Below are 20,615 nucleotides of genomic sequence, written 5' to 3' on the forward strand. Positions count from 1 at the left end.
CTGAGAGAACCGGGTTTGATTCCCCACTCCTCCACTTGCAGCTGCTGGAATGGCCTTGGGTCAGCCATAGCTCTGGCAGAGGTTGTCCTTGAAAGGGCAGCTGCTGTGAGAGCCCTCTCAGCCCCACCCACCTCACAGGGTGTCTGTTGTGGGGGAGGAAGGGAAAGGAGATTGTGAGCCACTCTGAGACTCTTCAGAGTGGAGGGCAGGATATAAATCCAATATCATCATCATCATCATCATCATCATCATCATCATCATCATCATCTTCTTCTTCTTCTTCTTCTTCTTCTTCTTCTTCTTCTTCTTCTTCTTCTTCTTCTTCTTCTTCTTCTTCTTTTCCATCTAGTCCAACCCTCTGCTCAATGCAGGATCAGCCTAAAGCATCCCTAACCAGTGTTTGTCCACCTGCTGCTTGAAGACTGGCGGTGAGGGAGAACTCACCTCCTTCCTTGGTAGCCAATTCCACTGAGAACCATCATATCCCCCCTCCATCTCCTCTTCTGAATAGACTGAGGGCTGGTCTTAGACTGTCTGGCACCCTAACTTCTGGTGCCTCTCCCCCGCCCCAGCACTGATAACGTCACTGAGTCACATGGGGGGACATCCAATTCAGCGCCCCCAGAAGGCCAGCGCCCTAGACAATCACCTAACTTGCCTAGTGGCAAAGCTGGCCCTGAACAGACTGAACCTTCCCAAGTCCCTCAGCCTTTCCTCGCAGGGCTTGCTCTCCAGGCCCCTGATCATCCTTGTCGCTCTCCTCAGCACCCGCTCTGTTCTCTCCACATCCTTTTTGGAGTGAAAGGAAATAGCATCGTCTGATTCATAAACTGAGCTCTCTGAGCCTGGAGAAAGAGTGAAATATAAATGGGAAGGAAAGAGGGCATAACGGAAAAGTTATTTGTTTTGCGGTACGTGCTGCCAAAGCGAGGGCCTTACTTATTTGACTGATTTATTGGCCGGCCCTCAACCGCCAGGCTCCCGAGGCACCGAACAGCCGTGACAGATCAAATATTTATGTAGCAATAACCAGTCAGTCTCCTTCAACCACCGAGATTTTCAGATCCATTTTTCAAACAGAAAGCGGGGTTTGCGTCCGCTTTATAGCCTGTCCTTCCACCGAGACAGAAAGGAGAGCATACATAGTTACGCTCCCCTCAGTTTTATCCTCAGAACAACCCTGTAAGTAGACACTGTACCCCCATTCCATTGTCTGATGAAAGACTTCAGTGTATCCGGGGGTGGATTTCTAGCAGGGGCTCCTTTGCATATTAGGCCACTCCCCCCTGATGTAGCCAATCCTCCAAGAGCTTACAAGGCTCTTTTTTGGTAAGCTCTTGGGGGATTGGCTACATCATGGGGCTGTGGCCTAATATGCAAAGGAGCTGCTGCTAGAATTCCACCCCTGGACAAGGGTATGTGAGAGTAACTGACCAAAGATCAACTGGTGGATTTGGGGGCCAAGTGGGAATTCAGCACAGATCTCCGCCATCCCAATCTGACACTCCGGGGAGGAATGCCAGCTCTGGGCTGGGAAACAGTTGGAGATTTGGGGGGTGGTGCCAGGGAGGGCAGGTTTGGGGAGGGGAGGGACGTCATTGTAGTATAACCCCAGAGAGGCCACCCTCCAAAGCAGCCATCAGAACTGATCTCTGTTACCTGAAGACCAGCTGTAATTCAGGGAGATCTCCAGCTGCCCCCTGGAGACTGGTAACCTTAGGGGATGCTTTGGTGTAGTGGTGAAAGACAGTTTGGTGGAGTGGTTAAGAGCAGCAGACTCTAATCTGGAGAACCAGGTTTGATCCCCCAGTCTCCACATGCAGCCAACTGGGTGACCTTGGGACAGTTACAAGATCTCCCAGAACTCTCTCAGCCTCACCTACCTCGCAGGGTATCTGTTGTGGGAAGGGGAAGGAGATTGTAAGCCGCTCTGAGACTTCAAGTGAAGGGTGGGTTATAAATTCAATCTGCTTCCCCTTCTCTTCCTCCTCCTTTCTTGGGAATAAGCCCATTTTAATAAATTAGTACTTACTTCTGAGTTGGAAGACGAAGAGACTGGATTTATACCCCACCCTTCACTACCTGAAGAAGAAGAAGAAGAAGAAGAAGAAGAAGAAGAAGAAGAAGACATTGGATTTATATTCTGCCCTCCACTCAAGAGTCTCAGAGCGGCTCACAATCTCTTTTATCTCCCTCCCCCACAACATACACCCTGTGAGGTGGGTGGGGCTGAGAGGGCTCTCACAGCAGCTGCCCTTTCAAGGACAACCTCTGCCAGAGCTATGGCTGACCCAAGGCCATTCCAGCAGGTGCAAGTGGAGGAGTGGGGAATCAAACCTGGTTCTCCCAGATAAGAGTCCGCACACTTCACCACTACACCAAACTGGCTCTCAGAGTGGCTCTCAGAGTGGCTTACAATCTCCTTTCCCTTCCCCTCCCCACAATGAACACTGTGGCAGGTGGGACTGAGAGAGCTCTGACAGAAACTGCTCTTGAAAGGAACAGCTCTGCGAGAACTTGTGATTGACTCACGGTCACATCAGCAGGTGCATGTGGAGGAGGACTGGGGATTCAAACCCGGTTGTCCCAGATAAGAGTCCGCACACTTAACCACTACACCAAACTGTGTCTGGGGGCACCTTTGGAATTCTGACATGAAGTGGTGGGCAGAGCCATAAAATGGCTGCCGCAAAATAGCTGCCAAACCCTGGAGGAGCAGGGTTGCTTCTTCAAACCATGTCAACACTAGCTCTAACGCCTGAAGCTTTGACTCTATCTCACTTTTCTTCTTGGCTTAGTTTCTAACTTCCAGTGTGACTCCTCCGCGACGACTGATATTGTCCTTCTGGTGGATGGTTCCTGGAGCATCGGCCGCAATAATTTCAGGCTCATCAGAGAATTCCTGGCTGCTTTGGTGGCGCCGTTCAACATTGCTGAGGAGAAGATCAGAGTAGGTAAGGGGTTTCTTGGCCTCCAGCCTCCATGTTCAAGGATGGAACAAGATCCCGCATCAAGTTTCAAGTTTATTTCGATTTATATCCCGCCCTTCCCACCGAAGTGGCTCAGGGCGGCTCACACTCACAGCACATAAAATCTAACATAAAATTATTGAATTTAAAACATCTTACACAGTTAAAACAGTATAAATAAAACATATAACAGTGGTCTATTTAAAACTACACTCAGTTTCCAATACCAGTTAGTTATAAGCTAGCCGGAAGAGGGCTGTCTTACAGGCCCTGCGGAACTGGCCAAGGTCCCGCAGGGCCCTCACCTCTTCCGGCAGCTGGTTCCACCAGAAAGGGGCCGTTACGGAGAAAGCCCTGTCCCTGGTGGATTTCAGGCGGGCTTCTTTTGGCCCGGGGATAACGAGCAGATTTTGAGATCCCGATCTCAGTACTCTCTGGGGAACATGTGGGGAGAGACGGTCCCTAAGGTAGTCAGGTCCTAGGCCATATAGGGCTTTAAAGGTAATAACCAGCACCTTGTACCTAACTCGGTATATTATTGGCAGCCAGTGCAGAATCCGGAGCCCCGGCCGAATGTGCTCCCTTCTTGGGGGCCCCAATAACAACCGGGCAGCGGCATTCTGCACTAACTGCAACTTCCGGGTTCAACACAAGGGCAGCCCCATGTAGAGGGCATTGCAGTAGTCTAACCTCGAGGTGACCGTTGCATGGATCACTGTTGCTAGATCATCACGCTCCAGGAAAGGGGCCAACTGCCTCGTCCGCCTAAGATGAAAGAATGCGGACTTAGCAGTGGCTGCTATCTGAGCCTCCATGATTAAGGAAGGCTCCAATAGTACCCCCAGGCTCTTGACCTTGTGCATCGCTGTCAACGGTGCACCATCAAAAACTGGCAGGGGGATTTCCCCTCCCGGACCCCGACGACCCAAGCAAAGGACCTCTGTCTTTGTCAGATTTAGCCTCAGCCCGCTCAGCCTGAGCCACCCAGCCACGGCCTGTAACGCCTGGTCCAAATTTTCTGGGGCGCAGGCCGTCCAGCCGTCCATAAGCAGATAGAGCTGGGTGTCATCAGCATACTGGTGACAACCCAGCCCATACCTTCGGGCAATCTGGGCATGGGGGCGCATATGATGTTAAATAACATCGGGGAGAGGACTGCCCCTTGAGGCACTCCGCAATCAAGCATGTGCCTCCGGGACAGCTCGTCCCCAATCGCAACCCTTTGTCCCCGACCCTCAAGGAAAGAGGAAAGCCATTGCAAGGCCAACCCCTGGATCCCCGCGTCGGCGAGGCGGCAGGTCAGTAACCGATGGTTGACTGTATCGAACGCTGCCGATAGGTCCAACAACATCAGCACCGCCGAGCTGCCCCGATCCAGATGCTGTTGAAGGTCATCTACCAGGGCAACCAACACCGTCTCCGTCCCGTCCCACTTATCTGTGGGAACTTAGGTTTGTTCATTCAGAGCTGGATGGGGTTTTTAACCCTTCTGTGAAACTGAAGCTTACAGACAGTGAACCTCGAATTAGTACGGTGAGGATGTTCTTCCTACACCTACAGTAAAGGGTCTCCAGTCTTTTTGACCCTGCGGGCACCTTTGGAATTCTGACAGGGAGTTTTGGCCACAGCCGTAAAATGGCTGCCACAAAATGGCTGACAAGGAAGGCGGAGCCAGCCCCACAATGATTGCTGCAGAGATTAAGTGTATTCTCACAGTGAAAGAGGTCCTCGTGCTGTGGTGGCAGCTAGATCAAGATGGGGAGCCATGTTAGTCTGCCTGTAAGAGTAGAAAAGAGCAAGAGTTCAGTAGAACCTTAAAAGTAGAATCAAAGAATCATAGGATGTTGGAAGGAACCTCCAGGGTCATCTAGTCCAACCCCCTGTACAATGCAGGAAACTCACAAGTACCTCCCCCTAAATTCACAGGATCCTCATCACTGTTAGATGGCCATCTAGCCTCTGTTTAAAAACCTCCAAGGAAGGAGAGCCCACCACCTCCTGAGGAGGAAGCCTGTTCCACTGAGCAACCGCTCGAACAGTCAGAAGGTTCTTCCTAATGTTGAGCCGGAAACTCTTTTGATTTAATTTCAACCCGTTGGTTCTGGTCCTACCTTCTGGGGCCACAGAAAACAATCCCACACCATACAATTTGTGTCACCACACTGGTTTTACTTAGACTTCCTTTCTGGAAACTTTATGTTGATTTCTTCCTGTTCTTCTTCCAGGCTTATCCCAATACAGCAGTGATCCACGCACAGAATGGGACCTGAAAACGCACACCACCCGGGATGAGGTGTTAAATGCATTGAGGAGCTTGCAGTACAAAGGAGGCAACACTTTCACAGGTATCTTTCAGCCTAACCCACCTCACAGGGTCGTTGTTAGGATAAAAGGGAGGAGAGGAGAATGACATAAGCCACCTTTGGCCCCCACTGGGAAGGGTACAAATGAATTAAATGAAATTAATAAAGAAATCAATTACTTTTCTATCTGCTGGGTGTGTAGATAGAGGTTGCCAGCCTCCAGGTGAGGTCCAAAGATCTCCCAGAACAATAACTGATCTCCAGATAAGGTTGCCAGCCTCCAGGTGGGTACAACGGGAGAAGTCACACAGGAAACTAATGCTACTAATAGGGCTGCCAACTTCCTGGGCCAGGTGGGGGTTCCCCTGCCCTGAAGGTTCCCAACCCACTGGCCTGCATTGGGCCAGCAGGGGGGATCCTCCCCTCGCAGTGACATCATCGAGCCAGCGATGTCGCGCACTGGCTGTTCTAGGAGCTTCTGGCAAAACTCTGTGGTTTTTCCAGACACTAGCAATTTGGGAGGGAAAACTCTATGGTACCTATTGTACCATAGAGTTTTCCCTCCCAAATTGCTAGAGTGTCTGGGAAAACCATAAAGTTTTCCTGGAAGCTCCTAGACCGGCTGGTGTGCAATGTCACCGGAGCGATGATGTCACTTGCGAGTGATGTAATCACGCTGCGTGCGAGAAAAAGTCTCCCGCCTGGGGCTGCGGGGGACTTGGCAACCCTAGCTACTACCATTCACAGTACTTCCATAAAGCCCATAGTCTTCCTGAAGGTATCAATCTTTCCAATCAGCTGCGCATTTTGCCTGTAAGAATTGCATATGATGAGACATGTGGTCCAGCATAACCTTTTGTATGGAGCTTGTATCCTTAAGGATGTTATAGAACTAACATTTTAGTCCCGTGCCTGAAGAAAAGTGCCATTGAAACAGGAATTGAAACACGGGCTGTCCTGTTGCACATATATATTTTCATGGGATTAGTAGAGATAAAGAATCACTACATGGATTGGAAAGATAGATAGTTACCTTTGGGTTAGTAGCATTAGTTAGCCTCCAGGTGGCGCCTGGAGATCTCCCACTTTTACAACTGGTCTCCAACTGGAAGAGATCAGCTCTCCTGGAGAAAATGGCTGTTTTGAAGGGGGGACTCTAGGGCATTGCACCATGCTGAGGCCCCTCCCCTCCCCAAACCCCGCCCTCTCAGATCCACCCCCAAAGTCTCCAGGTATTTTCTAACACAGATCTGGCAACACTATCTCCAGATGACAAAGAAGGGTTCTTTTGGAGAAAACGGCTGCTTGGGAAGGTGAACTGAGAACATAAGAGAAGCCATGTTGGATCAGGTCAGTGGCCCATCCAATCCAACACTCTGTGTCACACAGTGACCAAAACCCAGGTGCCATCAGGAGGTCCACCAGTGGGACCAGAATTCCAATAGCCCTCCCACTTTTGCCCCCCCCCCCCCAAGTACCAAGAATACAGAGCATCACTGTTCCAAATAGAGTGTTCCATCTATATCTTGTGGCTAATAGTCATTGATGGGCCTTTACGCCATCTATTTTTCCAGTCCCTTCTTGAAGCTATCTATGCTTGTAGCTGCAGCAGTGAATTCCACATATTTTCTCTTTGGGTAAAGGACTTCCTTTTATTTGTTCTAACCTGACTGCTCAGCAATTTCAATGAGTGCCCACAAGTTCTTGTATTAAGAGAAAGGGAGAAAAGTACTTCTTCCTCTACCTTCTCTATCCATGCATAATTTGTTAAACCTCTGTCATGTCACCCCCCATTGAGAGCCATTTTGGTGTAGTGTTTAAGTGCATGGACACTTACCTGGGAGAACCGGGTTTGATTCCCTGCTCCTCCACTTGCAGCTGCTGGAATGGCCTCGGGTCAGCTATAGCTCTCGTAGGAGTTGTCCTTGAAAGGGCAGCTGCTGTAAGAGCTCTCTCAGCCCCACCTACCTCACAGGGTGTCTGTTGTGGGGAGGGGGGAAGATAAAGGAGATTGTGACTGCTCTGAGACTCAGTGGGTGAAAGCAGATGGCTGGTTTGGGTCGGCTTCAAGCCGTCCCAAAGAGAGCCGGCCGGAAATGGAGTGCCTCAGAGCTTCTGGATGGCGCTCCGAAAAGGGGGAGGCCGTGGGTGCTCAGGGAGCATCTGGAATGCTCTCATGTCCCATCTGTGGCTCCCTGGGTGTTCTCCAGGTGCCTTCCGACTTTCCAGATGGCTGGGGAGGCGCCTCAGAGGCGCCCCAGAGAAAAGGGACCACTTTGAAAGTGGTGCCTTTTTGAACTGGCTCCCGGCAAGCTGGGGGCGGGACCGGGGTGGGATGGGGACAGGAGGCAGATGTGCACGTGTGGACACACTTTTTTGGTCCACCTACCTCCCACCCCCCGGGCAGCTTTAAACGCCCCTCTGGTATCACCCAGGTGGGATATAAAGCCAATAACTTCATCTTCTTCTCCAAGCTAAAGAGCCCTGACCTCTTTAACCTTAATCATTTACATTGCCTTTTTCTGCATCATTAGAGTGTTAAAGCTGCAGTGCTGCAGTCCTAAGTTCTGCTCACGACCTGAGTTCGATCCCCGGCAGTTGCTGGGTTTTCAGGTAGCCGGCTCGAGGTTGACTCAGCCTTCCATCCTTCCGAGGTCGGTCAAATGAATACCCAGCTTGCTGGGGGCGAAGTGTAGAGGACTGGGGAAGGCAATGGCAAACCACCCCATAAAAGTCTGCCATGAAAATGCTGTGAAAGCAACGTCACCCCAGAGTCGGAAATGACTGGTGCTTGCACAGGGGACCTTTCCTTTCCTTTCTGCATCATTATTCTGAGAACACCGGTTATTCAAGGACCTCTTTAACCTTAATCATTTGCGTTGCTCTTTTCTGCATCATACCCTGCAGAAATGTCCCTCACCTCCCTAAACACCACCTTCACCAGGTTCCACTCCTAAATATCCAGGAATTTCCCAAACTGGATCAGGCAACCCTGTGAATGTTTTCTTTGTAAGGGAACATAGAATGTAACAAAAGGTGACAAAAGAGGAGGTCCTACAACTAATAGACAAATTAAAAACTAATAAGTCACCGGGTCCGGATGGCATACATCCGAGAGTTCTGAAAGAACTCAAAGTTGAACTTGTGGATCTTCTAACAAAAATCTGTAATCTTTCATTGAAATCTGCCTCCGTTCCTGAGGACTGGAAGGTAGCAAATGTCACCCCCATCTTTAAAAAGGGTTCCAGAGGAGATCCGGGAAATTACAGGCCAGTCAGTCTGACTTCAATACCGGGAAAGTTGGTAGAAACCATTATCAAGGACAGAATGAGTAGGCACATTGATGAACACGGGTTATTGAGGAAGACTCAGCATGGGTTCTGCAAGGGAAGATCTTGCCTCACTAACCTGTTACATTTCTTTGAGGGAGTGAACAAACATGTGGACAAAGGAGACCCGATAGATGTTGTTTACCTTGACTTCCAGAAAGCTTTTGATAAAGTTCCTCATCAAAGACTCCTTAGAAAGCTTGAGAGTCATGGAGTAAAAGGACAGGTCCTCTTGTGGATCAAAAACTGGCTGAGTAATAGGAAGCAGAGAGTGAGTATAAATGGGCAGTCTTCGCAGTGGAGGACGGTAAGCAGTGGGGTGCCGCAGGGCTCGGTACTGGGTCCCATCCTCTTTAACTTGTTCATAAATGATTTAGAGTTGGGAGTGAGCAGTGAAGTGGCCAAATTTGCGGATGACACTAAATTGTTCAGGGTGGTGAGAACCAGAGAGGATTGTGAGGAACTCCAAAGGGATCTGTTGAGGCTGGGTGAGTGGGCGTCAACGTGGCAGATGCGGTTCAATGTGGCCAAGTGCAAAGTAATGCACATTGGGGCCAAGAATCCCAGCTACAAATACAAGTTGATGGGGTGTGAACTGGCAGAGACAGACCAAGAGAGAGATCTTGGGGTCGTGGTAGATAATTCACTGAAAATGTCAAGACAGTGTGCGTTTGCAATAAAAAAGGCCAACGCCATGCTGGGAATTATTAGGAAGGGAATTGAAAACAAATCAGCCAGTATCATAATGCCTCTGTATAAATCGATGGTGCGGTCTCATTTGGAGTACTGTGTGCAGTTCTGGTCGCCGCACCTCAAAAAGGATATTATAGCATTGGAGATAGTTCAGAAAAGGGCAACTAAAATGATTAAAGGGCTGGAACACCTTCCCTATGAAGAAAGGTTGAAACGCTTAGGGCTCTTTAGCTTGGAGAAACGTCGACTGAGGGGTGACATGATAGAAGTTTACAAGATAATGCATGGGATGGAGAAAGTAGAGAAAGAAGTACTTTTCTCCCTTTCTCACAATACAAGAACTCGTGGGCATTCGATGAAATTGCTGAGCAGACAGGTTAAAACGGATAAAAGGAAGTACTTCTTCACCCAAAGGGTGATTAACATGTGGAATTCACTGCCACAGGAGGTGGTGGCGTCCACAAGCATAGCCACCTTCAAGAAGGGGTTAGATAAAAATATGGAGCAGAGGTCCATCAGTGGCTATTAGCCACAGTGTGTGTGTGTGTGTGTATATATATATATATATATATATATATATATATTTGGCCGCTGTGTGACACAGAATGTTGGACTGGATGGGCCATTGGCCTGATCTAACATGGCTTCTCTTATGTTCTTATGTAAGTAGATAGCCCCGTGTAACCTCCCAAGCTCCCAATATCAGACCGGGCTGTTCCCACAGCAGATGGGTATCTTTGCGGCCAATTAATTTGAAGTGTTTATATCCCAGTTCTCAACCAGGAATTGGTGCCCAGAGCAGCTAACAAAATCATTAAAACCCATTAAAAATCAATAAGCCCCGATTTGAAACATCTCCAAACATAAAAACAATGGGGAAATAATTCATAGAACTAGAAAAAACAAACTGTGAGCTACAAGAAATGTTCAAAGCAACGAGAGATCATAACCTTTCCAAATAGCAAATCCGTCAGACCTTGCTGCTTTCTGTATAACACTCTGAACTGGACTCTGCCGTCTTGGTAACTGGCCTTTGTACTGGACTTTTGACTCTGGAATATGGCTTGGACACTGAGTCTAGATTCTGACACCCGTGGACTAAGGTCCCATTCTGGATCAGGCCTCTGCATCTCTTGAATTCAAGTTCTGAGCTTGAAATGACCAGACAGGGCCGATTCCAGGTTCTGTTGGGTCCTGGACAGAGCTGCCCCCCTTCTCTGCTCCTCTTGCTAGGGACATAAGAACATAAGAGAAGCCAGTGGCCCATCCAGTCCAACACTCTGTGTCACGCAGTGGCAAAAAAAACCCAGGTGCCATCAGGAGGTCCACTAGTGGGGGCTGCACACTAGAAGCCCTCTCACTGTTGCCCCCCGCCCCCAAGCACCAAGAATACAGAGCATCACTGCCTCAGACAGAGAGTTCCATCTATACCTCATGGCTAATAGACACTGATGGACCTTTGCTCCATATGTTTATCCAATCCCCTCTTGAAGCTGTCTATGCTTGCAGCCGCCACCACCTCCTGTGGCAGTGAATTCCACATGTTAATCACTCTGGGTGAAGAAGGACTTCCTTTTATCCGTTTTAACCCAACTGCTCAGCAATTTCATTGAGTGCCCACGAGTTCTTGTACTGTGAGAAAGTGAGAAAAGGACTTCTTTCTCTGCCTTCTCTACCCCACGCATAATCTTGGAAACCTCTATCATGTCACTCTTCAGTCGACGTTTCTCCAAGCTGAAGAGCCCCAAGCGTTTTAACCTTTCTATCAGGGAAAGTGTTCCAACCCTTTAATCGTTCTATTTGCCCTTTTCTGCACTTTTCCCCATGCTATAATATCTTTTTTGCGATGCGGTGACCAGAATTGAACACAGTACTCCAAATGAGGCCGCACCATCGATTTATACAGGGGCATTATGATACTGATACATTAAGCTGCTGTTAATCCTGCCTGCGCACACCTCCCTGTCTGCCGTCTGCATTCTCCTCTCTAAGACTTTTTCTGAGCAGGAACACAGTTCCGGCTGGCTTGGTTTCAGCGGATGTGGTCTAATATGTAAATGGATTCCTGCTGGGCTTTTTCTACAAAAAAGCTCTATGAGGAACAATGGTGACAGTAGGGGGTGTGGCCTAATATGCAAATAGGTTCCTGCTGCGCTTTTACTACCGAAAAACATCCTTCTCCTGTCTCCCCATCCATCCTTCCTTCCCCTGCCCACTGCTTCCTCTGCTTATTGCCATCCATCTTACCGCTGCTTATTGCCCTGTCCTCACGCTTACCCCTCTCTGACTGCACTGGGCAATGCATACAGCTGGAAGCAGAAATGGTGGGAACAGGTCTGTAGCCCCGGGGGGAGCTGGCGGGAGCAACTTCCAGGCTGGGCCCCCAAACCTCCAGGGAACCCTCTGTTTCCCCCTGTTCTCCCCCTTTTCCATCTCTCTCCGTCTCTGTCCCTCTGCCATGGCTGAGCCGGTGAAGCATATTCAGCAGCAGCCAGATCGGAGAGAACTGAGCAGGGCACGGTGCACTGCAACAACAAAAGCAGCAGGCGGAGAGGAGGGAGGTGAAGGAAAGAGTGTACAATGGCCGGGGTAGGGATGGATGGAGCTTATAATATAGTGGGTTCTTTGCATAGACGAGACAAAGTCGTAGTGACCGTAGCTCTTTATTCCATACAACAAAGTATGTGGCGGCTCGTATGAGAACTGCAGAACTGGGCCATCGAGGCCAACTATATACACCACAGGGTTCCCCGCGCAAGCATGCCATTGGATCTTTCAAACCGGCCCGTGATTGGAGCAGGGCAGCAGGGATTTGGATCCTGCTGCCTGTTGTTCCCGAGTCCTCAGGCACAGTCTTACCGACTCCAATGAGCCAGGCAGGAAAGCCATTAACTACACTAATCTAGACACATATATAACAGAGCTGCTGGCTGCAAAGTGCCAGGGTGAGGGAGAGGGAGGTGGAAGCAAACTCTCCTGCTTGCACGCATAAGAACATAAGAGAAGCCATGCTGGATCAGGTCTATGGCCCATCCAGTTCAACACTCTGTGTCACACAGTGGCCAAAAAAAGAAAGGAGGTTCACAAGTGGGGCTAGAAGCCCTTCCACTCCCCCCCCCCCACCGCAAGCACCAAGAATACAGAGCATCCAATAATATGCTGTGGCTAATAGCCGCTGATGGAAGATGATGAAGAAGAAGATATCGGATTTATATCCCGCCCTCCACTCCAAAGAGTCTCAGAGCGGCTCACAATCTCCTTTACCTTCCTCCCCCACAACAGACACCCTGTGAGGTGGGTGGGGCTGGAGAGGGCTCTCACAGCAGCTGCCCTTTCAAGGACAACCTCTGCCAGAGCTATGGCTGACCCAAGGCCATGCCAGCAGGTGCAAGTGGAGGAGTGGGGAATCAAACCCGGTTCTCCCAGATAAGAGTCCGCACACTTAACCACTACACCAAACTGGCTCTCCACTTGCTCCCTATTTTTATCCAATCCCCTCTTGAAGCTGGCTATGCTTGTAGCCGCCACCACCTCCTGTGGCAGTGAATTCCACATGTTAATCACCCATTGGGTGAAGAAGTACTTCCTTTTATCCGTTCTAACCCAACTGCTCAGCAATTTAATTGAATGCCCACGAGTTCTTGTATTGTGAGAAAGGGAGAAAAGGACTTCTTTCTCTACCTTCTCCATCCCATGCATAATCTTGTAAACCTCCATCATGTCACCCCGCAGTCGACGTTTCTCCAAGCTAAAGAGCCCCAAGCATTTTAACCTTTCTTCATAGGGAAAGTGTTCTAAACCTTTAATCATTCTCAACTCCAGAGTTTTAGCGTCGGCTGCATTGACTTGGCCACTTTGAGGGCCGCCAGCTATTGTCCCTCCTGTTGAAAGCGTCTGAGAAGTGGCAAGCCCTCAAGGTATGGTGATGCCAACGCTGCACCCAGACCACGTCTATGGAGCTGAAACACAAAGGGAGTAAAGATTTTGTAAGGTGCTAATCAGCCCTAAATTCCTCCCTTTGCATCAAATTCACTCAGAGCATCAAAAGGGTGCAAAAGAGACAGACGGATCAGGGAAGCCTGCGATGCATAGGGGTGAAACTAAACGGCTTGTGGCGATGCCATAACAAAGAGAAATAAAGGAGCTCGGGCAGATGTGTCGATCGTTAGCCTGTGAGCACCAGATGGCAGCATTATTCTCCGCATTGTACTTCTCGTGGTTTATTGTGAGGCTTTATCATATCGCTATTCTTGCTCTTTTATGAGGGAAGCTGCCTCATAAGCCATTGTGCTGAGAGGCAGGGTAAAAATACACAGACTAAAACAAATAGAACAATCCATCATTTCCCTGCCTTTATTGTCCCTTGATCTGTCCTCTTCGGGGACATTCTGTCCTGTGATCCAGCGTTTCTCTTTAGTTTTGGCCAAGGGATGCTCATGAATGAGCAATCAAAGACGGTTTATGGATGAAACGCTCACCTGCTTTTTTCCCAGAGGGTAGCTGGGTTGGTCTGCAGGAGAAGTCCAGGTGCATCTGTGGCTGGCATCCTCAGAGGCGTAACCCAGAAAACTGGAGTTTTCTCTGGGTCAAACTGAGAAGAAGTTGGTAGGCAGGTAATTTATATCTACTCAGGCAGGTGGGGTAGGGCTGAGTCAAGGAGGAACTGGATTTATACCCCACCTTCCCTTGTCCAGGTGCATCTTAGAGACTAATGAGATTTTCAGGGTATGGGCTATTGGGAGTCCGAGCTCTCTTTACCTGAGCTTGTACTCTCAAAACCACTCTGAAAGTCTGGTTGGTCTCTAAATTGCACTGGACCTGAATCTAGCTGTTTGCCTGTTTTGGTGGGACAGAAGATGCAGTTCTGAGTTTAACCGTATGGAAGGGAGGAGAAGGAGAGATTGGATTTATACACTGCTCTTCACTTCGAGGAGGAACCCCGTGGCGCAGAGTGATGAAGCTGCAGTACTGCAGTCCGAGCTCTCTTCTCACAACCTGAGTTCGATCCCCGGCGGAAGCTGGGTTCAGGTAGCCGGCTCAAGGTTGACTCAGCCTTCCATTCTTCCGAGGACGGTAAAATGAGTACTCAGCTTGCTGGAGGGAAAATGTAGATGACTGGGGAAGGCAACGGAAAACCACCCTGTAAAAAGTCTACTGTGAAAATGTCATGATGTGACATCACCCCAGAGTCAGAAACGACTGGTGCTTGCACTGGGGACTACCTTTACCTTTTACCTTCATTCCGAGTCTCCTTCCTTTCCTCTCCCAGACCCAGTTTGGTGTAGTGGTTAAGAGTGGTGAACTCTAATCTAGGAGAATCAAGTTTGATTCCCCTCTCCTCCTCCACAGGCATCCATGGGTGATCGTGGGTCAGTCAGTTCACTCAGAACTCTCTCAGCCCCACCATCTTTTCAGGATGTTTGTTGTGGGGAGAGGAAGGGAAGGGAGATTGTAAGACACTCTTAGACTCCAAGGGAAGGCGGGGTATAAATCCAGTTCCTCCTTGACTCAGCCCTACCCCACCTGCCTGAGTAGATATAAATACCTGCCTACCAACTTCTTCTCAATTTGACCCAGAGAAAACTCCTCGGGCTTCCTCACAGATGCTGGCATATCAGGTCTCACAATGCTAGGACCAAGGCCACACAGCCCGGAAAATCTACAACAACCAACAGAACACTTGTTATTCAAGGAAATAACACTGAGCGGCCCCGGCGTCCAGACACGCTCAGCTGCTCACTCCAGCATCTCCTGATTTTCATTCTTTCTCCTTTCAAAGGACTTGCTTTGACCCACGTTTTGGAACAGAATCTGAGGCCTGAAGCCGGAGCTCGGCCAGAGGCTCCCAAAGTGATCATCCTCTTGACCGACGGCAAATCGCAGGATGACGCCAGCCCCCCTGCGCAAACCTTGAAGAATATGGGAATCGAGATCTTTGCCATTGGTGAGTTCACGTCACAACTTTATTGTGGTGAAAATGGCTGCTTTGAAGGGTGGACTCCTTGACATTGTACCGTGCTGAGGCCCCTCCCCAAACCCCGCTCTTCCCCGAATCCACCCTCAAAGTCTCCAGGTATTTTCCATCATAGACCTGACAACCCTACCTAGGTATAATGGAGAATTGATCCATGGGTATCTGGTGCTTCGGGAGGGCTGTTTTTTGAGGTAGAGTCACCAAATTTTCAGCATAGCATCTGGTGCCTCTCCTCAGAACACTCCCCAATTTTCAAAAAGATTAGACTAAGAGGTCCAATTCGATGAGCCCCCAAAGAAGGTGCCACCAACCAGCTATGCCCACCAGCAGGTCCTACAGGATGACTGGTGACCTTAGACTTCTCTCTGTGCTTGCGGTGGCCCTGCTCTCCTTTCAGATGGTAGCCCCTTCCTGGGTGGGAGGGTAGGATCCCTCTTGCTGGCAGAAGAAGAAGAAGATATTGGATTTATATCCCACCCTCCACTTCAAATCTCAGAGTCTCAGAGCGGCCTGCAATCTCCTTTCCCTTCCTCCCCCACAGCAGACACCCTGTGAGGTGGGTGGGGCTGGAGAGGGCTCTCACAGCAGCTGCCCTTTCAAGGACAGAGAGCGGCCTACAATCTCTTTTCCCTTCCTCCCCCACAACAGACACCCTGTGAGGTGGGTGGGGCTAGGAGAGCTCTCACAGCAGCTGCCCTTTCAAGGACAAGCTCTGTGACAGCTATGGCTGACCCAAGGCTATTCCAGCAGCTGCAAGTGAAAGAGTGGGGAATCAAACCCTGTTCTCCCAGATAAGAGTCTGTACACTTAACCACTACACCAAACTGGTGTAGAAGAGAACAAACTTTGTAGGAAAGAGGAAAGCAATGTTCCCTCTAAGTTGTGAAGACTTGTGAGCAAAAAATTCTACTTTGTGAGCTATTGTCATTAAAGTTGTGAGCAAACAATTTGGGTACTGCATAAATTAGTTTGTTTTGGGGCCATCCTTGCTGAGTTAAGGCAAAAATGTGTGAGCCAGAGGCTAAAAAACTGTGAGCTAGCTTAGAGGGAACACTGGAGGAAGAAGAAGAAATTGGATTTTTATCCTGCCCTATATACTGAATCTCAGAGCGGTCACAATCTCCTTTACCTTCCCCCCCATCCGGCACAACACACACACACATAACAGACACCCTGTGAGGTAGGTGGGGCTGAGAGAGCTTTTTACAGCAGCTGCCCTTTCAAGGACAACTCCTACAAGAGCTGTGGCTGACCCAAGGCCATTCCAGCAGCTGCAAGTGGAGGAGTGGGGAATCAAACCTGGTTCTCCCATATAAGAGTCCACAAACTTAACCACTACACTAAACTGGAGAGAGAAAGAGAACTCTGTTTAACGGGCTAGGAGAGAGTCTGTGGAGAAGCAGCTCTCAGCAGGAGCAGGAAAAGCCCAGCTGAGCCAATCAGGAGACAAGAAGGAGACTATTTGAAAACAGCAGGGAGTCCCTAATCTCATGATGCTAACTAGATGCCTCCTGTAGGATGTTCTTGTCATCTTCTTTTCTATGCACGGTACACCTTGCATATCCCAGCACCTCTAATCTCCCTGCCATAGTATGTCATTTTAGACACAAAACGGCATGGTTTTTTTTTCATGTCTTATGAAACTTACTGTACAAGGTAGAATCATGGGGTGTGTATACCGTGTTCCGAGTTTGTACTGCGCTCACAGAGCTTGGAGCTGAATCATCCGTGCCCTCAGCCCTTTGGTTTGCAATTCCCGCCTCACCCCCCTGGACTCGTCTCTTGAATGGGTGTTTTAATAGGGGGCAAAACCAAGAACCGAATTGGCAGCCTTGGTAATCTTGCCTGCTGGGACCATGACCTCTTTAAACCCTTTACCAATTCCAGCACCAAAGTGAGTCCAATATGCGAGGGACTGTGGTAGAGTATCTGCTTGGCATGCAGATGGTCCCAGGTTCATCTCCAGCGAAAAGGACCATGAAGTAGTTGATGTGAGCAACCTCTAATCTGAGACTTTGGAGAGCTACTGGCATTAGAAGAAGAAGATGTTGGATTTATATCCCGCCCTCCACTCCGAAGAGTCTCAGAGCGGCTCACAATCTCCTTTACCTTCCTCCCCCACAACAGACACCCTGTGAGGTGGGTGGGGCTGGAGAGGGCTCTCACAGCTGCTGCCCTTTCAAGGACAACCTCTGCTGGAGCTATGGCTGACCCAAGGCCATGCTAGCAGGTGCAAGTAGAGGAGTGGGGAATCAAACCCAGTTCTCCCAGATAAGAGTCCGCACACTTAACCACTACACCAAACTGGCTCTCCAATTTGCGAGTGAGCGGTTTGGTTACTGCATCACTTAGTTTGCTCTGGGGCCATTTTTGAGAGCCAGTTTGGTGTAGTGGTTTAGTGTACAAACTCTTATCTGGGAGAACCAGGTTTGATTCCCCACTCCTCCACTTGCAGCTGCTGGAATGGCCTTGGGTCAGCCATAGCTCTGGCAGAGGTTGTCCTTGAAAGGGCAGCTGCTGTGAGAGTCCTCTCAGCCCCACCCACCTCACAGGGTGTCTGTTGTGGGGGAGGAAGATAAAGGGGATTGTGAGCCCTCTGAGACTCTGAGCTTCAGAGTATAGGGCAGGATATAAATCCAATATCATCATCATCACCATCCAGAGCCAAAACAAAAATCTGTGAGCTAGAGGCTAACAAATGGTGAGCTAGCTCACATTAACTCAGATTAGAGGGAACACTGGGTGGGATCAGGACTGACCCTAAACTGTCTGGCACCCTAGGCAAGGTTAACTTCTGGTGCCCCCAACACTGATAACATCACCAAGTCACATGGCAGGGCACCCAATTTGGCACCCCAAGAAGGCTGGCGCCCTAGGCAGTTGCCTAGTTTGTCTAGTGGCAAGGCCAGCTCTGGGTGGGATGGGATTTCCAAATTGTTCCCCACAATTATTCTCAGGCATTCAGCTGGCTTTGTTAACCCATCTTCGCTATTGCCATTCATTTTAAAGGAGTGAAAAACGCCGATGAGGCAGAATTGCGCCAAGTGGCCTCTGAGCCTTTGGAGTTGACGGTCTATAATGTCTTGGACTTCCCACTGCTCAGTTCTCTGGCTGGCCGACTGACGCGAGTCTTGTGTGTGCGAATTAAGGAGAAGAACAAGGAGGAGAACACAGGTAAAGGCAATGCTGATGATGTCTTCATTTAGTTTCCTGACTCTCCAGACTGTCATTTCCTGCACATAAAGAAGAACCCCTTTCATAGACATAGGGTTTTTCTGCATTCTCATTTTCCTTGCTTGTGGGACCCTATTCCTTTGGCGGTTTTTCCTTTTCCTCTTGTGTTTTACTCCCTCTAGTGGTTGATTCGATATTGCATTGCTGTATGCCCAGCATAAAAGCTGTACTTTAAAACTGCAGGGAGATATACCAGACATACATCAATGTAATATTGAATCAACCTCTAGAGGGAGCAAAAGATGAGTAGAAAAGGAAAGAAAGGAGCAATAGGGACACACAAGCTAGAAGATGAGAATGTGAAGAGCCCTTTCAAACACATACATACGTTCTCTCTAGAGGAGAGCCAGGTTCAAGTCCTAACTCAGCTGTGTTCACCGAATGATCTTGAGAGTCTCTCTGTCTCTGTCTGACCTCATAGAACAAATTGAAAGAGGAGAGATCTGTGTGCTTCCTGCAGGAAAGGGAGGATAGGAAGGTGATGGTGGAAAGTTACTTCAAGTCAGCTGATTTATGGCAACCCCCTCTGGGGTTTTCAAGCAACAAGAAGAGCAGAGGTGGTTTCCCATTGCCTGCCTCTGGGTAGCAACCCCAGATGGTCCAAGTACTAACTAGGGCTGACCATCCAAATACTAACCGGGGCTAACTTTACTTAGCTTCAGAGATCTGATGAGATTGAACTAACCAGGATGGGATGGAAATGTAGTAAGTAATGATTTGAAACACGTTTGGTTATTGTGATTAGGGCTTTTTTTGTGGCAGGAACTCCTTTGCATATTAGGCCACACCCACCTGATGTGGTCAATCCTTCTGGAACTTACAGTAGGCCCTGTCCTAAGAGGCCCTGTCCTTGGAATAGTAGGCTCGCCGGGGCCATCGATGAGATCGCGCCTAGGCGTCCTCTGCGCCCTCGTTCAAGGCTGACACCCTGGTATAACCAGGGGTTGCGGCGGTTGAAACGAGGACTCAGACGACTAGAGAGGCAATGGCGGCGTACCCGAGATGAAGCGACTCGAACATCTTATAGAGAGGTTATGAAGTCCTATGAGATGGCAGTCAAGGCCGCAAAGAAAACTTACTTTGCGGCAGAGATTGCGTCCGCAATTTCGCGCCCGGCACAACTGTTCAATACAATTCGGACCCTTACAACGCTGCCACAGGGCAGACCAAATTTTAATGAATTGGAAATTGGCTGTGAGGCTTTTGCGGATTTTTTTGCGGATAAAATCGCATCGCTCTGTTCCGACTTCCCTGCCACATTAGATACAGCTAGTGAACCTGAGGCTCCGTGCCTGTCTTCGGATTGTGTTCTGGACGGCTTCGGCGCGCTCAGCCTGGAAGAAGTTGACAGGATCCTCCTATCTGCACGCCCAACAACTTGTAAATTGGACCCATGCCCCTCCTGGCTTATTAAGACCTGCCAGAGGGAGCTAAGATATCCTATACGGGATATCATAAATAGATCCCTATTGGAGGGACATTTTCCATCAGCGCTTAAAGAGGCGGTGGTCCGTCCCCTCTTGAAGAAAACAACGTTAGATCCGACCGAATTGGCACACTATCGGCCGGTATCGAATTTGCCCTTTTTGGGCAAACTTATAGAGAGGGCAGCGGCGTTGCAGCTACTGAGCTTCCTGGAGGATGCTTCTGTCCTTGACCCCTACCAGTCTGGTTTCCGCCTGGGCCACGGGACGGAGACGGTGCTGGTCGCCCTGGTAGATGACCTTCGGCGACATCTGGATCAAGGCGGCTCGGCGGTGCTGATGTTGCTGGACCTATCGGCAGCGTTCGATATGGTCGACCATCGGCTTCTGGCGTGCCGCCTTGCCGACGCAGGGATTCAGGGGTTGGCCTTGCAATGGCTTTCCTCTTTCCTTGACGGTCGGGGACAAAGGGTGGCGATTGGGGAGGAACTGTCCCGGAGACACACGCTTGATTGTGGGGTGCCTCAAGGGGCGGTGCTTTCCCCGATGTTATTTAACATCTATATGCGCCCCCTTGCCCAGATGGCCCGAGGGTATGGGCTGGGTTGCCATCAATATGCTGATGACACCCAGCTCTATCTGCTTATGGACGGCCGGCCCGCCTGCGCCCCAGAAAATCTGGACCGGGC

At 49.5% G+C, this 20,615-nt stretch overlaps 1 protein-coding gene across 1 annotated transcript in view; it reads left to right on the top strand.

The window, feature by feature from the left end:
* COL20A1 (collagen type XX alpha 1 chain) overlaps positions 1 to 20,615 on the top strand; it is a 219,977-nt gene that overhangs the window by 28,420 nt on the left and 170,942 nt on the right. The window contains exons 7-10 of the mRNA XM_060230663.1: positions 2,799 to 2,954; positions 5,195 to 5,314; positions 15,074 to 15,238; positions 18,278 to 18,442. Of these exons, the coding sequence (XP_060086646.1) occupies positions 2,799 to 2,954; positions 5,195 to 5,314; positions 15,074 to 15,238; positions 18,278 to 18,442 (606 nt within the window). The remainder of the gene's footprint in view (positions 1 to 2,798; positions 2,955 to 5,194; positions 5,315 to 15,073; positions 15,239 to 18,277; positions 18,443 to 20,615) is intronic.

Source organism: Heteronotia binoei, chromosome 2 (genome assembly GCF_032191835.1).
Source record: "Heteronotia binoei isolate CCM8104 ecotype False Entrance Well chromosome 2, APGP_CSIRO_Hbin_v1, whole genome shotgun sequence".
Lineage (NCBI taxonomy): Eukaryota > Metazoa > Chordata > Lepidosauria > Squamata > Gekkonidae > Heteronotia > Heteronotia binoei.